We start from the raw sequence: 26,556 nt of genomic DNA on the forward strand, positions 1-26,556 counted from the left end.
GGGTGGAGAGAGAGGGGATGCAAGGAGTTACTTGAAATTAGAAAAATCAATATTCCTACTGCTGGGTTGTAAGCTGCTTTTGGTGATCACCACATAGGAAATTAACAACAGTGGCAAGTCAAGTGCTGAGGTTTCACTGTACACAACCCACAACGAGAACAGGAAACAACATAATCAGTAAATTATACATTTTCAAACAAGCGGAATGATAATAATAAGGGGAATGCTTGTAATTCTACAAATTACACAAATTAAGGCATTCTGCCTTAATGGGAGCAGTATGTCTATTATCATCCAAGCACGACTTGCCAAAGTCAAGGTTTTGCTAGCTCGCTGAACTCTGTTATATCACAGCACCAGACTTCAACATCCCAGCAACGTGAAAAACGATGAGTTTTTATCTGTCAGACTGCTCTCTGTCCTTAACCAATGTCAATAATCTTCCACCAAAGTATGTTCTCTGGAATTCATTCCAGCGGCCTGTACTATTAGACAGGCATTGCCAGCGAATACCATGGCAGCCGTTCACCAGAGGATCTGCAATGGAGCACGATCCTGTGGGATTCTCAAGACAGAGTCTATGAAAGAATGTCGGCAAGGTCACACACCTAGTAGAGCTGGTGCCTGCAGAGACGCAGGTTCAGTCCTGACCTCGGGTTCAATGTGGTGGAGTTTACAAGTTCTCCTCCGCTGTAGGAGTTTCTCCCACGTGTTCTAGTTTTCTCCCACTTCCTAAAGAATACGGAGACTCATAGGATAATTGGTGACTGTAAAATGTCTCTAATGTGTAGGTGAAGATAATTAACAATGTGGAGAGAATAAAGAGTAATTAATGATGGGATTAGTGTAAATGGGTAGTTGATAGTCGATGTGGTGAACGGCCTGTTTCTGTGTTGTTTTCAGGGTTGTGTTCTTTGAGGGTGACTTTTCAATGAGGACACCTTATCGATTTATTTTCACTGTTTCTCCAGGGCCGGTATGGTGAAGCAAACTATGTTAACTAGTAGTTTTAGAGACCCGGAGATACAGCGCGGAACAGGCCCTTTGGCCCACCGAGTCCGTGCCGACCAGCGATCCCCGGTCATTAACACTATCCAATACACACTAGGGACAATTTACATTCTAACCAAGCCAATTAACCTACAAACCTGTATGTCTTTGGAGTGTGGGATGAAGCCAAAGATCTCAGAGAAAACCCATGCGGTCACAGATAGCACTCGTAGCTGGGATCGAACCCGCGTCTCTGCGCCAAAAACACTGTAATAGCCCTGTCCCACGATGCGAGTTCATTCCAAGAGCTCTCCCGAGTTTTAAAAAAATCAAACTCGTGGTAAGCACGGAGAATGAACATAGCGGGTACGTCAGAGCTCGGGGACGTCTCTTAGCGCTAACGGCAGGTACTCGGGAAGACTCGCCAACGGCAGGTAAGCACGGGAAGACTCGTGAAGATTTTTCAACACGATGAAAAACGTCCACGAGAGCCCCGAGTACCGACGAGTGGCCATTACCGTAAATCTCCGAGTTCGAATCAGGGCAAACTCGGGAGAACTCTTGGAATGAACTCGTACCGTGGGGCAGGGGTTTAAGGCAGGAACTTTAACGCTGCGCCACCGCACCGTCCCAAGTAGACGCATGCTGTAGACCCAACTGAGAGTGATGGGGACTGGATTCAGACTGTCAAGGGCCACAGTGCCATCGAAAGGGGCAAGTATCAGCTGGTGTTTCTGTATCTGAATTCTACACAAAATGGTGACTGGGAAAACCATTTTTGGGTACTTATTGTACTTGGCCAGACCTTGGTTCTGCAATAATACTTCTCATAGTGAATCACCATAGAGTGTCACTGGGAAGACCAAATGGAATCAGAGAGAGATACACCACAGAATAACCCCCTCAGAATTATTTTCTCCACATTATCATTAACTTCCCCCACCATTCTACCACTATTCGCAGGCAGCAATTAAAAACAGTCAATTAACCTATGAATCCACACATCTGTATAATGTGGGGGGAAACCAGGAACATCTGCAAGGTCACTGGGAGAACATGCAAACTCCACATGGACAGTTTTCAACTTGGGTCTCTGGCGCTGTGAGGCAGTGGCTCTATTAGATGTGCCACTATGCTGTCTGCATGAGGCCAGGCAGGGAAAGCTGTGGATCTATACAAGATACAGTAAATCAATGGATTTATAAATAGAGGAAGGAAAGAGGTGACATTTATGTGGTGAAACCACACAGACAGCAGAGCCTATAAATCACTTTCAGGATGGCGACATACTCAATTGTTCAGGCGTTTACATATGGTAAGATTTAATACAATAGTCTAAATGGCAATCAACAATTAAAAGGGTGCAACCTGCCTTGCGCAAGAATCATGCTTCATTTATTGTCGGACTGGATAGTGGAGACTGGCTTGATTCCACCATAATCCGATCAGTGCTTCAAAGAAGCAGCACCACTCTCAGCCGATTGCTGAACTCCCAAAGGCTGGTGAGCATTTTAAACAGGAACAGTTCCAGTTTGTAAACACTGCAGCACAACGCACTCAGTAGACACCGGGGCACTTACAGCAGTATTTGGGGGGCGCTCGGTTTTTAGCATAAACAGGCTGCCTCTGGACAAGATCATCAGTGGTGCCTAAAGGGCCTGTCCCACTTATGCGACCCTTACAGGCAACTGCTGGCACCGGTGATAAGTCGCCAAAATTTTCAACCTGTTGAAAATTCTGCGGGGACCAGAAAGACTCTACGACTCTTTGGAGACCCCTCACGACCATAGGAGACCATAGGAGACCGTGGTCGTGAGAGGTCTCCTATGGTTGTGAGTGGTCTCCAAAGAGGCGTAGAGTCTTTCTGGTCGCCGCTGAATTTTCAACATGTGCCGGCAGTCGCCTGTAAAGGTCGCAAAAGTGGGACAGGCCCTTAAGATAGACATAAAATGCTGGAGTAACTGACAGCATCTCTGGGGAGAAGGAATGGCCGACAGTTCGGGTCGAGACCCTATTTCAGACCTGTTCATTCAAGCCAGAAATGGGTTTAGGCAGGGTAAAGAAACAGGCAGACTGGAGTTGGCAGTGTGCCTCTTCAGCAAGCAGGTAAATCTTGGCTCAGATGTTCAGCATCTGTAGTACTTTTCTGCCGCATCGTCAAATTAATCCCAGTGTGCATAAACTAGGGAGGGCCAAGTCTGGTTTTCGAATGTGAGCTATCTGCTTACTGTCCCCAATGCCAACTCGAGACCTGCCGAGACAGCTGCCTTTGAATCATGTTGAAGCAGGCTTGCTGGCTGAATGAACGATTGCTTCTGTACGAGTGACCCTGGACAATTCAGGCCTCACACAGGTTGGCAAATTATGGGAAGTGACGTCCAATGATATTTAAAAATTAAATTGTATATCAGACAAAATCCATCTGCAAGCCCATCCAACTTCACACAGCACATTCCTTAGAAATTGTTTCCAGTTTTCCAAGTGCAAAACAGCTTTTGTGAAAGTTGTTTTTGGATTTGAATTCACAGTCTGATGTCTTGGCGATCTGAACACCAGGAGTACATGGGGTTTTCCTGATGTTTAGGTCCAATAGGTCATTATATAACCATATAACCATATAACAATTACAGCACGGGAACAAGCCATCTCGGCCCTACAAGTCCGTGCCGAACAATTATTTTCCCCTAGTCCCATCTACCTGCACTCAGACCATAACCCTCCATTCCTTTCCCATCCATATGCCTATCCAATTTATTTTTAAATGATAAAATCGAACCTGCCTCCACCACTTCCACTGGAAGCTCATTCCACACAGCTGCCACTCTCTGAGTAAAGAAGTTCCCCCTCATGTTACCCCTAAACTTCTGTCCCTTAATTCTGAAGTCATGTCCTCTTCATTGCCGGAGGAAATCAGGTTCTCTGTGTAATTTGGATATTCAACATCCATTTGCAGTGGAGGTAGTCAGCTGAGGGGGTCTGCAGCTTGTTTCCCACCACAGTGTTTAGGTGTAGCCCTCTCTCTGTTCCTGCCCCCTCCCTGCCTGTTTTCCCCCCCTATCCCCTCAGCACATTCGGATGCTCCTGCCAACGAGGCCTACAAGGCAGGGAGCAATGTCATCAGAAGGGGAAAGATAAAGCATCTGTGGAGATGAGAGTATAGCTAAGTACCTTAGAATGACACAGTACCATGCAATGAAACGGCACAGACTGGCCAATTAGGGTAATGCCTCCAGCGTCTTCAGGTAGGTTGCAGGAGGCACACCTGGGACACAAAGATGGCTGGGTGAGGAGAGAAGAGGGACGTTGGTTCGCAGGAAGTGCTCCAGTACATTGGGTGTGTCGGCCAATGAACTTTGAATTTTAAAAAATGGCGCTGCCTGCATGTCAAGTAAATGCAAAATCAATTTCACTCTGCAGTGGCAGTTGTGATAAATAAGCACTATTGAACCACACTCACGTGTAAGATGTACCCATCGCTTTATCATACTGCACATGCTAAATCAAGATGCCATCAGATATACAAACTCCATTTAACGGCAATACGTCTAGGACATTATGGAAGATTGAAAAGGAGAATCTGTTTCATTCTGTGTTTAAGCAATCAATCTTTGTGTTCTGTTCAGCACTTGTGCAACTGAATGCAAGGCTGATATTTTTGCATTCACATTCTGCTCTGCATGCAAGCTTGGTATGAAACACAAGTCCAGGCGCATAAAGTAGTTCAGACGTTGTCAAGATAAGATAAACAAATCCATTAGGGGGCCTTCAGCTAATTGGCACATAAGCAAACGTACATTCTGTACATTTTGGGTGTGGGGAAGTTTATACTCACACAAGGCTAGGTTGCACTCGCTTGAGAGCAAAGGCTAAATATTTGTTTGCGGATAAAACATTGAGAAGAAAACGATCTTCATTCAAGTGCCAGTTGATTCTCAGGGGAATAATATAGTTTGCCTTCCAAGGCTTTTCAAACTGCTGCAATAATTTGGAAAACATTTGAATTTTAGTACAAGTAACTTATTTTGGCAACATCACATTTAGTTCTTGGAGATTGTAATCCACTTCAAATTCCATGAAAGACCTTACAATCTCTTTGCGTAACTCAGAAGATCTGCAGAGTTTACCGTGTGGGACTAGAAGAGAAAGCTATCACCGCGCCTTAACACGCACAAAATTGTGTTTTTCTATTTTAATAAACTTTGCTAATGGCACATGCCATTGCTAATTGTATCTTGCAAGATGCAACACGGTAAAGCATCCTTGTCATTCTACAGATACATGAACCAACAGTACTCTCCATATTTCCTTACAATATTACGAGTCCATTTGGAGTGTACGCTAACTCATGGAGCAATCCCATTACCCAATAATTTTCCCAGTAACCTAGTCTTCCCACCTTCTCATCAGTTCTCCCACCCACCAGCCTTCAGGGCCTGTCCTACTTGGGCGTCATTTGCGCGTCACGTAGATGGCGTGTGAAGATTTGTACATCCCAAAATCTTGGGGCGCCGCACGCGACCGCACGCGACCGCACGTCATTTCCTACATCACCACGCGCATCGTGCGTCGTGACGCGTAAATGATGTCACGTAAATGACGCGCAAATGACGCCCAAGTGGGACAGGCCCTTTAGAGGCCATATACAGTGATGACTTGACCAGTGTACCTGCACCTCTTTGTTGGCTGATTGGTAAAATGGCCACTGTAGTCCGCAGTATGGGGATAAACCAGAGCACCCGGAGGACACCCACAAGGTCACAGGGAGGTCATGTAAACTCCAAATGTGCAAACATGGTCACACAAAAAAGGCAGGATTAGTCAGTTATATGTAGCTGTGATCAACCAAATCCTTTGGCACAGTGGCACAGTGGTAGAGTTGCTGCCATACAGCGCCAGAGACCCGGGTTCGATCCGAACCATGGGTGCTGTCTGTACGTAGTTTGTACGTCCTCCCTGTGACATGCATAGCGATTTGTAGGTTAATTGGCTTGGTAACATTGTAATTGGTCCCAAGTGTGTGTAGGATAGTGTAAGTGTGTGGGGATCACTGGTCGCTGCAAACTCGGCGGGCAAAAGGGCTTGTTTCTTTGCTGTATCCGTCCACTAAATAAACTAAACTTTGAGGATTACAAGGGACATAGGAGTACACTCAAGAAGAAACTCAAGTGGCAAAGATAGTCACTGAGATATCCGTGGTGAAAATGGTAAAAGAGGATCTTAAGGGCCTGTCCCACTTAGCGATTTTTTCGCCGGCGTTAATGACTGACGTATCAGGTCACCGAAAAATTTGTGGCGTGACGTGGCACCATGACTTATTGACGCGCGGCGTTTTTTCAAGTGTCGCAACAATTTTTTTGTCGCCACAGGATTTTGAAATGTTCAAAATCTTTTGGCGACACTGATATAACGCCGGCAGTCGCTGAAAAAAATCGGCAAGTGGGACAGGCCCTTAAAGCAATTTTATCTGTACATTCAGAGCAAAAGGATATCTAGGTAGAGAATAAATTGTGATCATTGTGATCATCTAAGTATGGAGCCAAAGTAGATGGGCAAAGTCTTAAATAAATATTTCCTGCTTGTTTTATCTGTGGATAAATCTCACGAAAGCTGGTGAGTTTAGGGAAGAGAATAGTGTTCCCCTGGAACATATTAACATTCGGAAAGAGCAGGAGTTTGCGGTCTAGAAGTGCACGACGACCTCCACACAGGCAGCACGAGAGGTTAGGATTGAACATGGGTCACGAGCTGTGAGGCACGTTTTTAATGATATTAAATGATTTGACCGTTATTGATATGCAATGTGTAGAGAAACACTGGCCTTATGCTGGCATGGTGGCACAGCGGTAGAGATGCTGCCTTACAGCATCAGAAACCCAGGTTCAATCCCAACTACTGGTGTTGTCTGTATGGAGTTTGTACGTTCTCCCTGTGACATGTGTGGGTTTTCCCCGAGATCTTCAGTTTCCTCCCACACTCCAAAGACGTACAAGTTTGTAGGTTAATTGGTATTTTAAAATTGTCCCTAGTGTAGGGTAGGGTTAATGTGCAGGGGATCGCTGGTCGGTGCGGACTCGGTGGGCCGAAACAACCTGTTTCCGTGCTGTATCTCCAAACTAAACTAAACTAAATAATATGGTTGAGTAAATAGCTGAATGTTAAACATAAAAGAAGCAAGAATGTCATCAATTCATCTGAAGATTTACTGAAATGTAAGCAGATTTTCACAATGTTATTTGTATATCACTTCTTATCTCCGGATTCACAAATTAGACTCCTGGGCAATATTCAGTCAATGAAACAAGAGCCAAGTGTCAAAAGTGTTTTATTGCCATATGTCCCAGAAAGAACAATGAAATTCTTACTTGCTGCAGCACAACAGAATATGTAAACAGAGTACACTGTGAACACTATGATAGACGAGAGAGAGAGAAAAAAAAAGTTCAGTGTGTATATATACACATACTTACAAGTACACACACACATATAAAGCTAGTGAGTTTAGGGAAGAGAAGAGTGATCTTCTGGAACGTATTAACATTCGGAAAGAGCAGGAGTTGGCGGTAGTAATCGACTGATAATTTAAGGGATTGTCCGACATAAGTGGTGTTCATTTCCTCCACTCCCTGATGCACCAAATTTGATGCACCCATCCCCAACAACTTTCGACTGCCACCCATCTCAAGTTTATCATTGCTCCTATTCCATCGACATCCATTGCTATGGGTACTTAGGCAAGTCAACAATAGCATACACTCCACCCATCTCACCCACTCCACTCTAAAGGTCTGCTCTAATGTTGGAATGGGGGAAGTAAACTCAAACACATGGAGAAACCCCTACATCCATCATGGCAGAACGTGTAAAATCCACACAGAGAGAACCAGAGTTCAGGATTGAATCCAGCATCGTGAAGTAACACCTCTGCAAACTGCACCACTGTGTAACCAGATGTCGAATGCAACTGATTTAGACACCTAAAGATGGACCCTGTCAAATTGGAGGTGAGTTAATGGGTTCACAAAGCTCTTGACTCAATGTTGGTGTTTCTGTCCTGCTAAAGTTTCGTTTAGTTTAGAGATACAGTGCGGAAACAGGACCTCTAGCCCACCGAGACTGCACCGACCAGCGATCACCGCACATTAACACTATCCTACACACACTAGGGACAATTTACATTGATACCAAGCCAATGAACCTACAAACCTACACGTCTTTGGAGTGTGGGAGGAAAATGAAGATTATGGAGAAAACCCATGCAGGTCACGGGGAGAACGTGCAAACTCCGTACAGACAGCACCCGTAGTTGGGATCGAACCCGGGTCTTGGTGCTGTAAACACTATCAGGCAGCAACTCGACTGCTGCGCCACCGTGCCACCCACTGATAACCTCAGATAAAGCCACATTAAAATGACCTCATTCAGGTGCCCTATTCAGTTCTGTTTCTCCATTCTTCCCCATGTATTTTCTCTTCACAATATTCCAGCTTAGCTCCTATGTATAGTCACTTGACCAGTACTAATTACTAGCAAATTTGTTTTAGTTTAGTTTACTTTAGTTTAGAGATACAACACCGAAATAGGCCCTTCGGCCCATCGAGACCATACCGACCAATGATCCCCTCACATTAACATGACCCTACACACACTCGAGACAATTTTACATTTACATTTATACCAAGCCAATTAACCTACAAACTTGCACCTCTTTGGAGTGTGGGAGGAAACTGAAGATCTTGGAACCCACGCAGGTCATAGGGAGAACGTGCAAACTCCGTACAGACAGCACCCGCAGTCAGGATTGAACCCTGGTCTCTGGCAGCAACTGTGCCATGGTGCAACCATGCCACTATTCATCACAAATCAGTGAGCAATTCATCAGAGACAACGGCACCCTGTCTTAGCTAGTACAGGTATTGTCTCGAAACACCAGTAACTTGGATTCAAACCTGACCTCTGGTGCCTCTGTTTTGAGTTTGCATTCTCTTCCGATAACTTCATAGGTGTCCTCTGGTTGCTCCGGTTCACTTCCACATCCCAAAGATGTGCAGGTTCACCGGTTAATGGTGAATTGCCCTTGTGTCCAGGGAATGGTAAAATCTGGCGTGAACTGATGGGAGAATAGTTGTTGGGAGAATAATTATTGGGAAGTTCGATTGCTCTGACTCTGCGCTGACATGGATTTGGTGGATCAATTGAGCTCTTTCTATGTCATTAGAAACACAGAGAGGTATTGTACTGAGATGATGCCTGGGTTAGTGGGGGTGTGAAGAGGCTGCAGAAGGTGAAAGATCCAACAGAAAGTTCAACACGAGGACATGGAATCATAAGTACACCACCTGATAAAAGGCAATAAACCAGGAGAATATCCATGCTAAATTCCTGAGTAGACCTTGAGGTAGTGGGTCCAGATTACGAGACGAATTTCAAGAATGACCGTCAGCCTGGAGACTAAAGCCATCTTGCGGCTAAAGAACTGGGTCTGAAGTGCACATTGCTTCCAATTATGAGAGGAAAGAATTCCACCTGTCAGAGAATGAACTTTCAAGTATTACATTTCACTGATTTCACACATCCAGCGTTAGAGGGCAACAATAAATTCCCCTTCCCTTATTCCAGAGAGGCTATAAAACAACAAGGAATCTTGATGATATCAGCGATTAGTTTGAAGTTCTTTGGCCAGTCATGACATGTATTGGAGGTATAAACTGTATTCCTCACGAGACTGCCAAGATGTCACTCACTGTGGAACGCTTCAGGCAGGATGCTGTCTTAAATCTGCCCTCAGAATGTTGCACAGCTCGTGCCTGATTGATTTAAGTAGCTTCCAAGACTTTTTATATTCTTTATATATAGCCTTTAACCGATGGCTGGGGAAGACGTTGGAATCTATGACAATGCCTGCAATATACTAGATCTTATCAAGAATATATACGACATTCCCAACATCCTTACACAACTATTGACCATTAAACCCATGTCTAGTGAAAACATGACAACATCTGTGCGACCAAATCCATTTGGCCTCCTTGTGCCCCATCTCTTGTTCACATTCCCCTTCTTCAATGTAAAGGAATGCAGCTATTGCTGCAGGCAATTCTACAAACCTTTCATTGAAACAGCTACTATTAACTTATATGTCCCGTCAAATAATAAGTACTTTCTAGTTCATTTTTGGGATTTGGACAATGCCAACTAGTCTGCACATTTACTGCCCACCCCTAATTTCCCTGAGTGAGATGAATGATGGAAGGCAGGCCAATAATGAAGTTGGACTTTAAACACATCCCTGATTAACTCCTGCCCTGATTGCCTGGGGCTGGGGCAATTGATCAACCATCTTACTTTATCTTTCAAACCCCATACCTGTCTAACTGTTTCTTAAACATTGGGATGGTCCCAGCCTCAACTACCTCCTCTGGCAGCTTGTTCCATACCCCCACCACCCTTTGTGTGAAAAAATTTACCCCTCAGAATCTAATTAATTATTTTCCCCTTCATATAACCATATAACAATTACAGCACGGAAACAGGCCATCTCGACCCTTCTAGTCCGTGCCAAACACGTATTCTCCCCTAGTCCCATACACCTGCGCTCAGACCATAACCCTCCATTCCTTTCCCCTCGATATAACTATCCAATTTATTTTTAAATTATAAAAACGAACCTGCCTTCACCACCTTCACTGGAAGCTCATTCCACACAGCTACCACTCTCTGAGTAAAGAAGTTCCCCCTCATGTTACCCCTAAACTTCAGTCCCTTAATTCTCAAGTCATGTCCCCTTGTTTGAATCTTCCCTACTCTCAGTGGGGAAAAGCTTATCCACGTCAACTGTGTCTATCCCTCTCATCATTTTAAAGACCTCTATCAAGTCCCCCCTTAACCTTCTGCGCTCCAAAGAATAAAGCCCTAACTTGTTCAACCTTTCTCTGTAACTTAGTTGCTGAAACCCAGGCAACATTCTAGTAAATCTCCTCTGTACTCTCTCTATTTTGTTGACCTTCACCTTAAACCTAGGTCCTCTGGTCCTCCATTCACCTACTCTGGGCAAGAGACTCTATGCATCTGCCTGATTTTTTCCTCTCATGATTTTATACATCTCTAGGAGATCACCCCTCATCCTTATAGAGATGTATAAAATCTTGAGAGGAATAGATTGGGCAGATCCGCAGAGTCTCTTGTCCAGAGTAGGTGAATCGAGGACCAGAGGACATAGGTTCTAATTCAAGATAGGAAGCACACTACAGTATATGTATTTGGAAACGGTTATCCTTGCCCCATTGCTGCAGGGCTTTTTGCTTTGGGTTTGTCCTTTCAATAAAATTGCATTTTTCACAGAAGTATGCAGAGCTTGCATGCTCTGATCAGCTCAGTGAACAGCTATTTGCCTTTCCTGTCTAAACTTGCATCACTAATCCCCTGCAGTTAATATTAAGAGTTAAATGAATGTGATATCACAGCCAGGCTACCAGGTTAACACTCCTGACATTTCCAATTCTAAGCAAAAATTCAATTCTGGCACATAGTCATGTCAATGAATGTGTGTGTATTGTCAATTATTGCCTGCTTGCCATCTTTAACTCTTTTTCCTTTGGTACAGCAGTTTTTTTATTCTGCAGGACTGGAGTAAATCAATTATATTACCAGCTAGATCATGGAGCAAGTTTCGTTAATTGGTGTCTTAACTAAATGTTTGGAGCTCATTTTTGGGATGTACCATGGATTTTATAACGAATGAACAAGTACGGGCAAAAACTGAAAATAGCTGTTCACTGAACTGGTCATGGCATGAAAGCTCATTTACCAAAAGGGCTGGATCATTGATTTGTGACATGAGTTCTAATCCCACCAGCATAGTTGGGGAATTTCAATTTAAGTGATTAAATAATAACTGCAATGAAAGCTAGCATTAGTACAGAGGGCATGCAACCGCCATCCTATTCCAAAAGGAGTCATTAATACCTCTCAGAGATCCTCACACTATCTGTTCTACAATTTACTTCAGACCCACAATATTGTTGTCACCTATCTGCCTCTTATATTTAGTGACAATTAGGGGTAGATAATAAATCTTGAAGTCATGTCCAGAGTGATAGGAGCAGAATTAGGCCATTCGGCCCATCAAGTCTACTGCGACATTCAATCATGGCTGATCTATCTGTCCTTCCTAACCCCATTCTCCTCATAAATGCCTTCTCCGCATAAATGCTAATGTTTAGTTCAGCTTAGAGATGCGGCATTGAAACATTCACAGGGTTTGTTTTCCCTGGAGCAAAGAAGGCTGAGGGGTGACCAATTTAGGCATTGAAAACTGTTAGAGGCTTAGATAACATGAACGATCAAAATCGTTTTGTCATGACAGGGGAATCAAAAACAAGTGTGCCCAGGTTCAAGGAGCGGGGAATGAGTCTAGAGGGAGAGAGTCTGGGGGGAAATATTTTTTTTTACACAAACAGTGGTTAATATTTGAAACTTGCTGCAGAGGAGGTGATAGATTAGATACACTCACTCACTACACTTACTTAGACAGGCACTCGAATAGGCAAGGCCTAGAAAGGTACAGACCCAAAGCCTGCACACTTAGATGGGCAAATAAGGTCAGCATGGGCACAGTGGGCTGAAGGTCCTTTTTCTTTGTGCTGTACAACTCTATGTTGCTATATCCAGCAATACAATGAGATTGACACGTTCGGAATTCATAAGTTCACAAGCAGCTACTGACGACAACAAAAATAGCCGGAAGGGAATCTCTCATCCCTTACCGACTTAAATTCAGCCGTGTCACTTTGTTAGGGACAGTTTCTTCTCAGCTGTTATCAGGTAACTGAATCATCCAACCACAACCAGAGAGCAGTGCTGAACTACCATCTTCCTCATCGGTGACCCTCGGACCGATCAATTCCTTGATCGGAATTTGCTGGCTTTACCTTGCATAGCAGGCGACAAAAGCTTTTAGCTGTACCTTGGTACACGTGACAATAAACTAAACTGAAACTGAATTTATGCTGCCTAGTCACACCCATGCTTTTACATAATGTCCTTCTGCGATATATGCCTTGGAATCTGCCCATTAAAACATTTGCCAAACAAACTGCTTGTTGGTTTGTGTCAACAGCGAGGTGGAGCAGCAGCACTGATTGAACCTCTACTGACTTGTGTTCGTTCCATCCTGTGGGAAAGTTGTTTGTTCCCCAGAAACAGAGAGACAGCTGAGCCACGGGAGCCCCCATCACAGCAGGGGGTCATTCTGACAGTCATGTCTGTGCCTCAAGCAAGCCAAAACTAATACCACTGCTTACTCTCTTCCTGTATCCTTGATCTTCAAATCCAAATCCACATTTCCGTCATTCTGATTCAACCGTGCCAAAGCATTCACAGTCAGGACAACAAAAATGACACATATCCAAAACTTATTTTAATGTTTCTTGGAATTGATCCCTTGGAACTGACTTCCTGAATATGTCTTTCCTTATTCAATCTATCAGAATCATTCATATTTTATAAAATAAACTCAATTATCTTCCTTGTCTGAATTATCAGTCTTCAAAGGGTTTTGGCCTGAAACGTTGCCTATTTCCTTCGCTCCAAAGATGCTGCTGCACCCGCTGAGTTTCTCCAGCACTTTTGTCTACCTTCGATTTTCCAGCATCTGCAGTTCCTTCTTAAAAACATAATATCTTCCTTGTCTACCTGGTGCAAAAGTTCCCATTATAAATCTATAATTTCCATCCTATCATCTTGAACTTCTGTTAAATAGGACATTCTATGCTCCCCACATCTTCCGCCAATGGTTAGCTACAGAGTACAAATGTCAAACTATTTCTAACTCGTGTATTTAAACTCCTGATAATAAATATTCACACTAGATTAGGTTATTGTTTTTTACATGGGGAGCTCACATAGTAAACAATACACATATTGGAATGATAAATTACTATATGCGTAAAACACCAGCAAAACATCTAATACAACAAAGTGTGCAAAGCAGCAGAATGGTGCAAGGTTGGAGTGTAAAATCAGAGGAATGCAAGATGACATTAAAGTAAAATAATGGAGTAACCAAATGAGGACTAAGAGTAATGGGCCTGTCCCACTTAGGCGATTTTTCAATGGACTGCCGGTGACTGTCAAGTTGCGGGCAGTCGCCTGAAAAACTGGCAACTGGAACGGTGACTGTCAAGAGTGGAAAACACACGCACACACACGCGCACACACACACACACGCACACACACACGCGCACACACACACACGCACACACACACACACACGCGCACACACACGCGCACACACACACACACACACACGCACACACACGCGCACACACACACACACGCGCGCACACACACACACGCGCACACACGCATCGTTCTTCACCAGCCCGTTATGCAGGCGAGGGACAGGGCAAGCGTGGGGCGCACTGTATAAAAAATTCACACGGTGCAAAGCCAAGGTGAAACAGACACACACCGCGATGAACAGGAAGGTTGCCGCTGTAATTAAGATGGCTAAAGCACAGTGTACGGTAAGTCCTTTAAAGAGGGGGGGAGATGGGGGGGGGGGGGGGGGGAGAGGGGGGAGAAGGGGGAGAAGGAGTGGGGACAACCTTTAAGAAGCCAGAAATACACGGGTGTGAAGCTCGGCGGACATTTAACATTACTGGTCGGTTCTCCTTGGTTCTGAAAACTACTGCTTACCTTTTTTTTTCCCAATGAGTCAATGAAATTCACCGGTCAGCACCAGCGACAACCTACGAGAACCTCAGAGAACCTTCGACCTCCTGGCAACCCATTAAGACCTCTTGCCGACGCACCTACGGCTCGAGAATTCTCGCTACAGCTTCATTCTAGTCGCCGCTAAGGAACAATTTACATTTATACCAAACCAATTAACCTACAGACCTGTACGTCTTTGGGAGTGTGGGAGGAAATCAACGATCTCTGAGAAAACGTCTGCAGGTCACGGGGAGAAGGTACAAACTTCGTACAGACAAGCACCCACAGTCAGGATCAAACCCGGTTCTCTGGTGCTGTAAGGCAGTGGTTCTACTGCTGCTCCACCATATTGCCCTGTTTACACATATTCTTGTTGGTCAGGAATATCAGGACAGTTCCTGCAGGCTCAGTTATCTGATCAGTGAATACTCTCTGCATTCTATTCATCGAGTTATACAGTGTAGAAACATGGCTTTCAGCCCAATATATCCATACTAGCCTATTTACCCATCGGAACTAAACCCATTTATTTGCCTGCATGAGAACCATACCTTTCTGTGCCTTCCCTATTCACATGTCTCTGAAACACAGTCTTCTTCTTGCCGTGTCGCAACATTTTTCTAAGCCAATGCATAATGCGGGCTCTGGCATATGGGTTGAAGACCTTGAGATCTTCTGGTTTGCAGAGCTCTGGGAGGAGGGGGCAGGTAAGTAATAGCCCTGTCCCACAGTGCAAGTTCATTCCAAGAGCTCTCCCGAGTTTAAAAAAAATCAAACTCGTGGTAAGCACGGAGAATGAACGTAGCGGGAACGTCGGAGCTCGGGGACGTCTCTTAGCGCTAACGGCAGGTACTCGGGAAGACTCGCTAATGGCAGGTAAGCACGGGAAGACTCGTGAAGAATTTTCAACACGATGAAAAATGTTCACGAGAGCCCCGAGTACCGACGAGTGGCCATTACCGTAAATCTCCGAGTTCGAATCAGGGCAAACTCCGGAGAACTCTTGGAATGAACTCGTACCGTGGGACAGGGCTTTAAGTGCTCCATAGTTTTGGGTTGCCTCCCCATAGTCACATTCAGTTGGCCCATCGTTGTTGTACCGCCACTTCTGCATGAGGCCTTTCCTCCGTCCGACCTGTGTTCTGAGGCGATTGAGGCAGAGACAGACTGGCCATGTCTCTTTCACATACAATGGAAGGGGCTCCTCAGGGTATAGTGTCAGTGTGTGGGGATTGTAGGTGTGTGTCACCCAAGCATCTATCCTCCAGGTGTGGGGGTTATCACCTAGGGGTTGAACTGCATGCAGGAAGCTATTTCTGGAATTTCACCTCTTTGGAGCCTGGACGTGTTGGAAGAGTGGCTGACGAGAGTCATCCCCCTGCTTGCTGCCTTTCCACTTTTGAGGATACTGCTCTTCTGATTGGAGGGGGTGCAATACCACACAGCAGGGACAGGTCGTCAACTCGTGCGGGTTTGAGGCAACCAGAGATGGTTCAGTGCAGGATTGTATCCTAATCCACCACTTCATTTAGCAGCGAGTTCCAAGTATCAATCTCTGTCTTTTTAAATCTTTCCCAAATCTCTATATAACAAGAGGAATTGAATATAGGAGCAAAGAGGTCCGTTTGCAGTTGTACAGAACCCTAGTGAGACCACACCTGGAGTATTGTGTGCAGTTTTGGTCCCCTAATTTGAGGAAGGACATTCTTGCGATTGAGGGAGTGCAGCGTAGGTTTACAAGGTTAATTCCCAGGATAGCGGGACTGTCATATGCTGAGAGAATGGAGCAGCTGGGCTTGTACACTCTGGAGTTTAGAAGGATGAGAGGGCATCTCATTGTACCATGTAAGATTGTTAAGGGCTTGGACACATTAGAGGCAGGAAACATGTTCCCAATGTTGGGGGAGTCCAGAACCAGGGGCCACAGTTTAAGAATAAGGAGTAAGCCATTTAGAACGGAGACGAGGAAACACTTTTTCTCGCAGAGAGTGGTGAGTCTGTGGAATTCTCTGCCTCAGAGGGTGGCGGAGGCCAGTTCTCTTGATGCTTTCAAGAGAGAGCTAGATAGGGCTCTTAAACATAGCGGAGTCAGGGGATATGGGGAGAAGGCAGGAATGGGGTACTGATTGGGGATGATCAGCCATGATCACATTGAATGGCGGTGCTGGCCCGAAGGGCCGAATGGCCTACGCCTGCACCTATTATCTATAACACTCCCAGCTCTCATTCTGCTCCGTCTCCTCCCTGTACACCTTCTGCTCCCACCACCCCCCCAGCCATCAGAAGCTCCCATAATCTTTTGCCCTCATACACTACATCTACTCAGGTTGTCTGACACTTTGAAAGGTAGGCCTCCCAGCTAATAGGCCCTCTGCCTGTCCATCACTAAACCTGCAGGGCAGAAAGATCATTAAAAAAGTTTTGATGAACCCATTCTTCCTAATTTCCGACCTCCAGCAGCCTACACTACACAGAGCTCTCCTTCTGGCGAGGATCTAGGTCTTGGAATCAATAATATGTTATGTTAAATGTTAATGTGAATAGAAAGGTTTAAGAAAGAACTGCAGATGCTGGAAAATAAAAAAATGCTGGAGAAACTCAGCGGGTGAAGCAGCATCTATGGAGCAAAGGAATAGGTGTCGTTTCGGAGGAAGAAGGGTCTTCAGCCGTGAAAAATGTCACCTATTCCTTCTCTCCATAGATGCTGCCTCACCCACTGAGTTTCTCCAGCATTGTTGTCTACCTTGTGATTAGAAATGTTATGTTGGGATTTCATATCAAATTTTCAGACAGAAGATAGATAGATAGATAGATAGATAGATAGATAGATAGATAGATAGATAGATAGATACAAAATGCTGGAGTTACTCAGCGGGACAGGCAACATCTCTGGATAGAAGGAATGACCTGAAGAAGGGTCTCAGCCCGAAACATCACCCATTCCTTCTGTCCAGTGATGCTGCCTGGCCCGCTGAGTTACTCCATCATTTTGCGTCTATCTTCAGTGTAAACCAGCATCTGCAGCTGCTTCCTACACACTGCGATCTGTTCACCATCAGTGTTTGGAGCCTTACACGACTCTCTTTGGCTCATATTGGGGCCTTCAACATGTTGGTCAGGAGACGCTGACTTCCCATTTTCATCGAAAGAAAACACCAATGCAAATCATGGATTCAATTGTAATGAAGGGGATTGTAACTGTCTTGTTCACCTTGGAGCAGTGGCTGCTTTCAGTACATGTTGCTTTTTGTTGATCGGTGTGGGGATATTTGCAGAGAGGATATTATGTTGACAAAGGTGTTAGCCAGTTGATCATCAGATCTTAATGGCAAGACAACTTTTGAATGATAGTTTTGTTGAAGGTACATGTCAGGTGGGGGGGAGTGCCCCCTGCCACGGGCACCATATAATCCCGTGCTACCTACTCCATGGTCAAACAGTTGGCGACTAAACCGTCTCCCCCACCTGGTTTGCCATGTGAGGAGGGGGCTGTGAACCCCCAGCAGGACCAAAAACAAGACCCGCAAAAGGGCGGATGAGCTTCTAGCGAGCCAACAGCTATACACACTTCAGTAGAAGTTGCGATCACTGTCGTGAATAGCATAGTAAGGAATGATGATAAAACACACACCAAAATCCTATACTTCCAGCGGCGGAAGTCCGCGGGAACTGGCGGACAGAGATGTGTGGTGCATCCATCACCGTTGGAAACCAGCACCACTGCGTTGCTAATGTCTTCAACGATGATGAATGAATGAACACTCCCACACTGTTGTTTGTCAGGGAATTAGAACAACGATGAAAGAATGACAATACTCTTAAAGCCGTCGATTTCTCAGAGTTTTGGAAGCTGCCGTGCAAACATGAAGTAAGAGTTCACCATTGAAAGTTCAGAGCCCGCTCCACACAATCTGGAGCCAAGATCCCGGCTATCCATCCTCGACTGGCTTCATGGTGAGCTAGTGACCGTTGACATTGTCCCAGTCAGACTGAACTCTGGGCCATCTCTTCATCCCATCGGAATTACATCGGAATTGCATGGGAACAAAAAAACAGTGGAACAAAAAACCACATCCAACTGTGTCTCACTCACCCTTGACCCTTTCTCTGGGAAACACTTGCATCCTGCACTGCAGTCTCGACCCTCACACCGTCCGAGGGATTCAGTCTTGTACCCCTGCAATAGCAAAATAAAATACATTTCAACATTTCGAAGAGCAGATCAAAGGGATTTTAAAATGTTATTGTTATAGCCCAGTATATCTAAAACAGTCTTTTGTGGATTCAACTAGTAAAGGTATTGCATGATGCTGTACTAAGCCCACATGCATCACATCTGTCTACCTATCTGTGTTGAATTAATTAATTGAGTCACAATTGGCTGGCCTGTGGATGTCACGTATTCTGCGGTTGAGTCCGGTAAAGTGCTGTTTCCTTACACTTGTTCATCTAAACTTACTCATGTGCTGTGGTACAACTAGTAATTCAAGACAGCTGAATATAACATTCTTCCTTCAGTAACTGGTACCAGCATGGAGACGGTTGAAAACGTCAAATTTCAAACGTTAATATCAGCAATAACTTCTCCTGGACCACCCATAGTGAAGCAACGACCAAGAAAGCACACCAACGCCTGTACTTCCTTCGAAGGCTTAGGAAGTTCGACATGTCCCCTACAACTCTCACCAACTTCTACAGATGCACCATGGAGATCATTTTATCCAGATGCACCACAGCTTGGTTTGGGAACAGCTCCATCCAAGACCGTGAGAAAGGATGCAAGGGTTACTTACAGTTACAGAAATCAATATCTATATGTCTGTAACCATTTTGCATGTCATTCATTCATGTGTTATATATTTCTCTATATCACCATCTATATCTCTCGTTTCCCCTTTCATAGAAACAGAAACATAGAAATTAGGTGCAGGAGTAGGCCATTCGGCCCTTCGAGCCTGCACCGCCATTTAATATGATCATGGCTGATCATCCAACTCAGTATCCCGTACCTGCCTTTTCTCCATACCCTCTGATCCCCTTGGCCACAAGGGCCACATCTAACTCCCTCTTAAATATAGCCAATGAACAGGCCTCAACTACCCTCTGTGGCAGAGAGTTCCAGAGATTCACCACTCTCTGTGTGAAAAAAGTTCTCCTCATCTCGGTTTTAAAGGATTTCCCCCTTATCCTTAAGCTGTGACCCCTTGTCCTGGACTTCCCCAACATCGGAAACAATCTTCCTGCATCTAGCCTGTCCAACCCCTTAAGAATTTTGTAAGTTTCTATAAGATCCCCTCTCAATCTCCTAAACTCTAGAGAGTATAAACCAAGTCTATCCAGTCTTTCTTCATAAGACAGTCCTGACATCCCAGGAATCAGTCTGGTGAACCTTCTCTGCACTCCCTCTATGGCAATAATGTCCTTCCTCAGATTTGGAGACCAAAACTGCACGCAATACTCCAGGTGTGGTCTCACCAAGACCCTATACAACTGCAGTAGAACCTCCCTGCTCCTATACTCAAATCCTCTTGCTATGAAGGCCAACATGCCATTCGCTTTCTTTACTGCCTGCTGCACCTGCATGCCTACCTTCAATGACTGGTGTACCATGACACCCAGGTCTCGCTGCATCTCCCCGTTTCCCAATCGGCCACCGTTTAGATAATAATCTGCTTTCCCGTTTTTGCCACCAAAATGGATAACCTCACATTTATCCACATTAAACTGCATCTGCCAAACATTTGCCCACTCACCCAGCCTATCCAAGTCACCTTGCAGTCTCCTAGCATCCTCCTCACACCTAACACTGCCCCCCAGCTTAGTGTCATCCGCAAACTTGGAGATATTGCCTTCAATTCCCTCATCCAGATCATTAATATATATTGTAAATAGCTGGGGTCCCAGTACTGAGCCTTGCGGTACCCCACTAGTCACTGCCTGCCATTGTGAAAAGGACCCGTTTACTCCTACTCTTTGCTTCCTGTTTGCCAGCCAGTTCTCTATCCACATCAATACTGAACCCCCAATGCCATGTGCTTTAAGTTTGTATACTAATCTCTTATGTGGGACCTTGTCGAAAGCCTTCTGGAAGTCCAGATACACCACATCCACTGGTTCTCCCCTATCCACGCTACTAGTTACATCCTCGAAAAATTCTATAAGATTCGTCAGACATGATTTACCTTTCGTAAATCCATGCTGACTTTGTCCAATGATTTCACCACTTTCTAAATGTGCTGCTATCCCATCTTTAATAACTGACTCTAGCAGTTTCCCCACTACCGATGTTAGGCTAACTGGTCTGTAATTCCCCGTTTTCTCTCCCCTCCCTTCTTAAAAAGTGGGGTTACGTTTGCTACCCGCCAATCCTCTGGAACTACTCCAGAATCTAAGGAGTTTTGAAAGATTATTACTAATGCATCCACTATTTCTGGAGCTACTTCCTTAAGTACTCTGGGATGCAGCCTATCTGGCCCTGGGGATTTATCGGCCTTTAATCCATTCAATTTACCCAACACCACTTCCCGACTAACCTGGATTTCACTCAATTCCTCGCGGGCCCCTGCTGTTTCCGGCAGATCATTTATGTCTTCCTTAGTGAAGACGGAACCAAAGTAGTTATTCAATTGGTCCGCCATATCCTGGTTCCCCATGATCAACTCACCTGTTTCTGACTGCAAGGGACCTACATTTGTTTTAACTAATCTCTTTCTTTTCACACATCTTTCCCCTGACTCTCAGTCTGAAGAAGGGTCTCGACCTGAAATGTCACCTATTCCTTTTCTCCAGAGATGCTGCCTGACCCGCTGAGTTACTCCAGCTTTTTATGTCCATCTTCAGTTTAAACCAGCATCTGCAGTTCCTTCCTATATAATGCTTGGCATGTCTATGCAAAGTATAATTTGCGTGTGAATATGGATGTAAATCTATATTTGACACCCCACGTACGCAATTTTATCGGTGACTTAACGGCACCCGTCATAGTTGCAGCAGGTCGCCGAAAATGTTCCAAAATGTTGAAAATCTAGAAAAATGTACGACTGTTTGGTGCGACGCCTGGATGGTCGTGAGTAGTCGCCCAAAGAGCCTGATCGCAGCTGGATTTTCAACATTTTTTAATTTTTCGGCGATCTGCTGTGACTATGGGGACAAAAAATTGCTTATGTGGGACAGGCCCTTCAGTCTCAAAACTACTTGAAAACCAAAATGCCTGATATCAGAAAGGCGAGTGTGCGATAAAGGTGTAGTCGTGCTCCATATTGTTGAAGAATGCACATTGAGCTTTTTATACAAATAACTTGAATAGCACTTGTAAGGGAAAGCTAAATGCAGGCAGCAAGGTAATCAGAGACTGGGAATCAGCCAGGAGGCTGTGCATGAGATACAAGATCAGTTCATGATACAGGATCATGCTTATGGATGACCAAGCACGATTGGCCTATTTAGACTAGTTCTTTTGATGTAATAGACTGGCACAATTGATACGTCAAATCCACCTCGTCACAATGCGGATTAATCTTACATCAAAGATTGATGAAAGTCATTCCTATATCTTTGCACTAATCGATGACGGAGGTGAATAAGACTGCACGTACAAATCATACTTAATGCAGAGTTACACAGAAACATAGAAAATAGGTGCAGGAGGAGGCCATTCGGCCCTTCAAGCCAGCACCGCCATTCATTGTGATCATGGCTGATCGTCCCCTATCAATAACCCATGCCTGCCTTCTCCCCATATCACTTGATTCTCTTGAGTTGGATGATAAGCCATGATCATATTGAATGGCGGTACGGGCTCGAAGGACCGAATGGCCTACTCCTGCACCTATTTTCTATGTTCGATGTTCTATGTTCTATGTTCTATGATACCACTAGCCCCTAGAGCTCTATCTAACTCTCTCTTAAATCCATCCAGTGACTTGACCTCCAGTGCCCTCTGTGGCAGAGAATTCCACAAATTCACAACTCTCTGGGTGAAAACGTTTTTACGCACCTCAGTCTTAAATGGCTTCCCCTTTATTCTAAGACTGTGGCCCCTGGTTCTGGACTTGCCCAACATTGGGAACATTTAGCCAGCATCTAGCTTGTCCAGTCCTTTTATAATTTTATATGTTTCTATAAGATCCCCCTCATCCTTCTAAACTCCAGTGAATACAAGCCTAGTCTTTTCAATCTTTCCTCATATGACAGTCCTGCCATCCCAGGGATCAGTCTCGTGATCCTACGCTGCACTGCCTCAATCACAAGGATGTCCTTCCTCAAATTAGGAGACCAAAACTGTGCACAATACTCCAGATGTGGTCTTACCAAAGCCCTATACAACTGCAGAAGAACCTCTTTACTTCTATACTGAAATCCTCTTGTTATGAAGGCCAACATTCCATTAGCTTTCTTCACTGCCTGCTGTACCTGCACGCCAACTTTCAGTGACTGGTGTACAAGGTCGCCCAAGGATGTCCTCCCTCAAATTAGGAGACCAAAACTGGACACAATACTCCAGATGTGGTCTCACCAGGGCCCTATACAACTGTTCATTTTAAGTTAGTTCATTTTAACTCCTAAGGTACATATTCTGTTCCTCAGTCTGAAGAAGGGTCTTGACCCGAAATGTCACCTATTCCCTTTCTCCAAAGATGCTGTCTGTCCCACTGAGTTACTCCAGCTTTTTGTGTTTATCTTTGGTTTAAACCAGCATCTGCTGTTCCTTCCTCTACCTAACTAAAGATGTTATTCTGAACTTCTCCGAACCGGTGAAATATTCAGATATTAAAAACAGAACAGGCGAGAATGAACTTGGCCCTGACTGCACGGAAATTCGGTCAACCTGTTTGTTCTTGTAGACGCTGAAACATTTTCTGTTCTTGGTATGAATGGAAGCAAGATGTAGTTGTGGCACGTGTGCTGCTTCTGAGGGATAAGTAAACCTGTGTCACTGACACACCCAAACCTCTCTGCCCCAGAGAGGCATTCTGTGCTTATCCTTCTTAGACGCACATTGGACTGCAGATGTTGGAATTGACCAAAACTGAGAGAACTTGAGGAACCCACAGTGTCAGGCAGCATCTGCGGAGGGAATGGGGAGATAACAATTTGGGTCGGGAAGCAGCCAGTGTTTCTTCATCAGCCTGAAGTAGCCTATCCATTCCCTCCACAAATCCTGCGTGACACCATTGAGTTCCTCAAGTAATCTGTGTTCTGCTGATCATCACTCTTTTCCTGACAACACAGCCTTATGTCAAGGTGTTACAGGGATAGGTTGAGCAGCCTTATGTCAGTAGTTACAGAGATAGGTTGAATAAGTTAGGTCTTTATTCTCTGGAGCGTAGAAGGTTAAGGGGGGACTTGATAGAGGTCTTTAAAATGATGAGAGGGATAGACAGACTTGATGTGGACAAGCTTTTCCCTTTGAGAATAGGGAGATTCAAACAAGAGGACATGACTTCAGAATTAAGGGACAGAAGTTTAGGGGTAATATGAGGGGGAACTTCTTTACTCAGAGAGTGGTGGCGGTGTGGAATGAGCTTCCAGTGGAAGTGGTGGAGGCAGGTTCATTGGTATCATTTAAAAATAAATTGGATAGGCATATGGATGAGAAGGGAATGGAGGGTTATGGTATGAGTGCAGGCAGGTGGGACTAAGGGGAAAAAAAGTTGTTCGGCACGGACTTGTAGGGCCGAGATGGCCTGTAATTGTTATATGGTTATATGGTTATATGGTGTGTCATGCGTCTGCTGCCCTATGTTTATAATATACAAGATACCAGCCACAGTTAGATGGCAGACAGGCATCAGGTCTTTTGGTGTAAAACAAGAGCTGACACTAATAATAATTTCCTACCACGTTGGACTACGGACATCCTATTACACCATAGTGGCCAAATCCTACAGAATTATTTGTCTCCAAAGATATGACCAGTCTATCAGCATCAAAGGTCTTCATGTCACCCCCCAAACATAGAAACATAGAAACATAGAAATTAGGTGCAGGAGTAGGCCATTCGGCCCTTCGAGCCTGCACCGCCATTCAATATGATCATGGCTGATCATCCAACTCAGTATCCCGTACCTGCCTTCTCTCCATACCCCCTGATCCCTTTAGCCACAAGGGCCACATCTAACTCCCTCTTAAATATAGCCAATGAACTGGCCTCGACTACCCTCTGTGGCAGAGAGTTCCAGAGATTCACCACTCTCTGTGTGAAAAAAGTTATTCTCATCTCGGTTTTAAAGGATTTCCCCCTTATCCTTAAGCTGTGACCCCTTGTCCGGGACTTCCCAAACATCGGGAACAATCTTCCTGCATCTAGCCTGTCCAACCCCTTAAGAATTTTGTAAGTTTCTATAAGATCCCCTCTCAATCTCCTAAATTCTAGAGAGTATAAACCAAGTCTATCCAGTCTTTCTTCATAAGACAGTCCTGACATCCCAGGAATCAGTCTGGTGAACCTTCTCTGCACTCCCTCTATGGCAATAATGTCCTTCCTCAGATTTGGAGACCAAAACTGTACGCAATACTCCAGGTGTGGTCTCACCAAGACCCTGGTCAACTGCAGTAGAACCTCCCTGCTCCTATACTCAAATCCTAACAAAGTCATCAAAGTAGGGTCCTGGCCAAAAATATCACTGATCCATGTTCTCCATAGATGCTAAAGAGGCTGTCCCACCTGGGCGACCTAATCCGCAAATTTGACGTCAACTCATACTCGCAGCATGGTCGACACGAGGTAGGAGGTCTCCGTAACTCTCCTTCATGCTCGAGAGTAGTCTCCGCGTACTCGAGGCCTCAGCTAGGTCGTGGCATTTTTTTCAATATGCTAAATAAAAATGCCCCCGCGAGTAAAAAGAGGTCGCCATGGAAAAAAAACGATACTTTTTTTACTTGTAGGTTTAGTCGTAGTAGGTGGTAGTAGGTTGGCATGTTCGTCGTAGGTAATCAAGGGTAGTCGAAGGTAGTCGTAGATAGTCTTCATCATAGTCGAAGGGAGGTCGAAAGAGATCGAAGGAGGTCGTCTTCACTCTCCACTATTCGGTGTCCAATTTTCCCGAAGTTAGTTGTAGCTAGTCGAAGCTGGTCTTCAACATAGTCAAAGGAGGTCTTCTACATAGTGGAAGGAGGTCTTCAACATGACTTTTTTTTCAAACTCTTCTAAACTCGCCAATTAGGTCGCCCAAGTGGGACAGCCCCTTAACTGACCCATTGAGTTACTCCAGCATTTTGTGTGATTTTTGTCTCCAAAGCATTTGTTTGGCACATTTCACAAGGTGAGGACATTCCAAATTACAATACATCTAATTATTTATATTGAAATGTCTCGCTGTTCTAATCATCGCCAAAACAAGAATGATAAATTTGCTACTGTGGCATTCACTAGGAGATAAATACTGACCAAGATTGCTTTATTCCCTTTGATACATCAATTTTCTTTTAATGTGATTCAAAGCGGCCCATAGTATCAGCGAAGTCGATGGATTCTGACTCATGCTCCTACACTTCCTATTATCAGCTGTTCAATATTGGCGAATTTATGTAGACGCAGTATTGACATCAGTTCAAAGCCAATATTTCAGTTTATTAACTGTAGGAAGGAATTTTGTGCTGTTACGTGTGGTATAACTGATTGGTTCAATAGACTCACCACTGACCTACAAGCAGCTTTATTTTATCTCTGAGCTCATCTGAGTAAATTCAGGTACAGGGTATGGATATGGTACAAAATGCCCTCCTACATGGATTTGTGGGCAGCACGGTGGCGCAGCGGTAGAGTTGCCGCCTTGTAGTGTTTGCAGTGCCGGAGACCCGGGTTCAATCCAGACTATGGGTGCTCTCTGTATGGTGTTTGTACCTTGTCCC

General features: G+C 44.7%; 1 protein-coding gene across 1 annotated transcript in view; it reads right to left on the bottom strand.

The window, feature by feature from the left end:
* Nucleotides 1-26,556, bottom strand: part of LOC129701953 (collagen alpha-6(IV) chain-like) — a 398,708-nt gene that overhangs the window by 252,411 nt on the left and 119,741 nt on the right. Inside the window, 1 exon segment of the mRNA XM_055643398.1 lies at nt 18,797-18,880. Coding sequence (XP_055499373.1) covers nt 18,797-18,880 — 84 coding nt within the window.

This window comes from Leucoraja erinacea, chromosome 12 (genome assembly GCF_028641065.1).
Source record: "Leucoraja erinacea ecotype New England chromosome 12, Leri_hhj_1, whole genome shotgun sequence".
NCBI lineage: Eukaryota > Metazoa > Chordata > Chondrichthyes > Rajiformes > Rajidae > Leucoraja > Leucoraja erinaceus.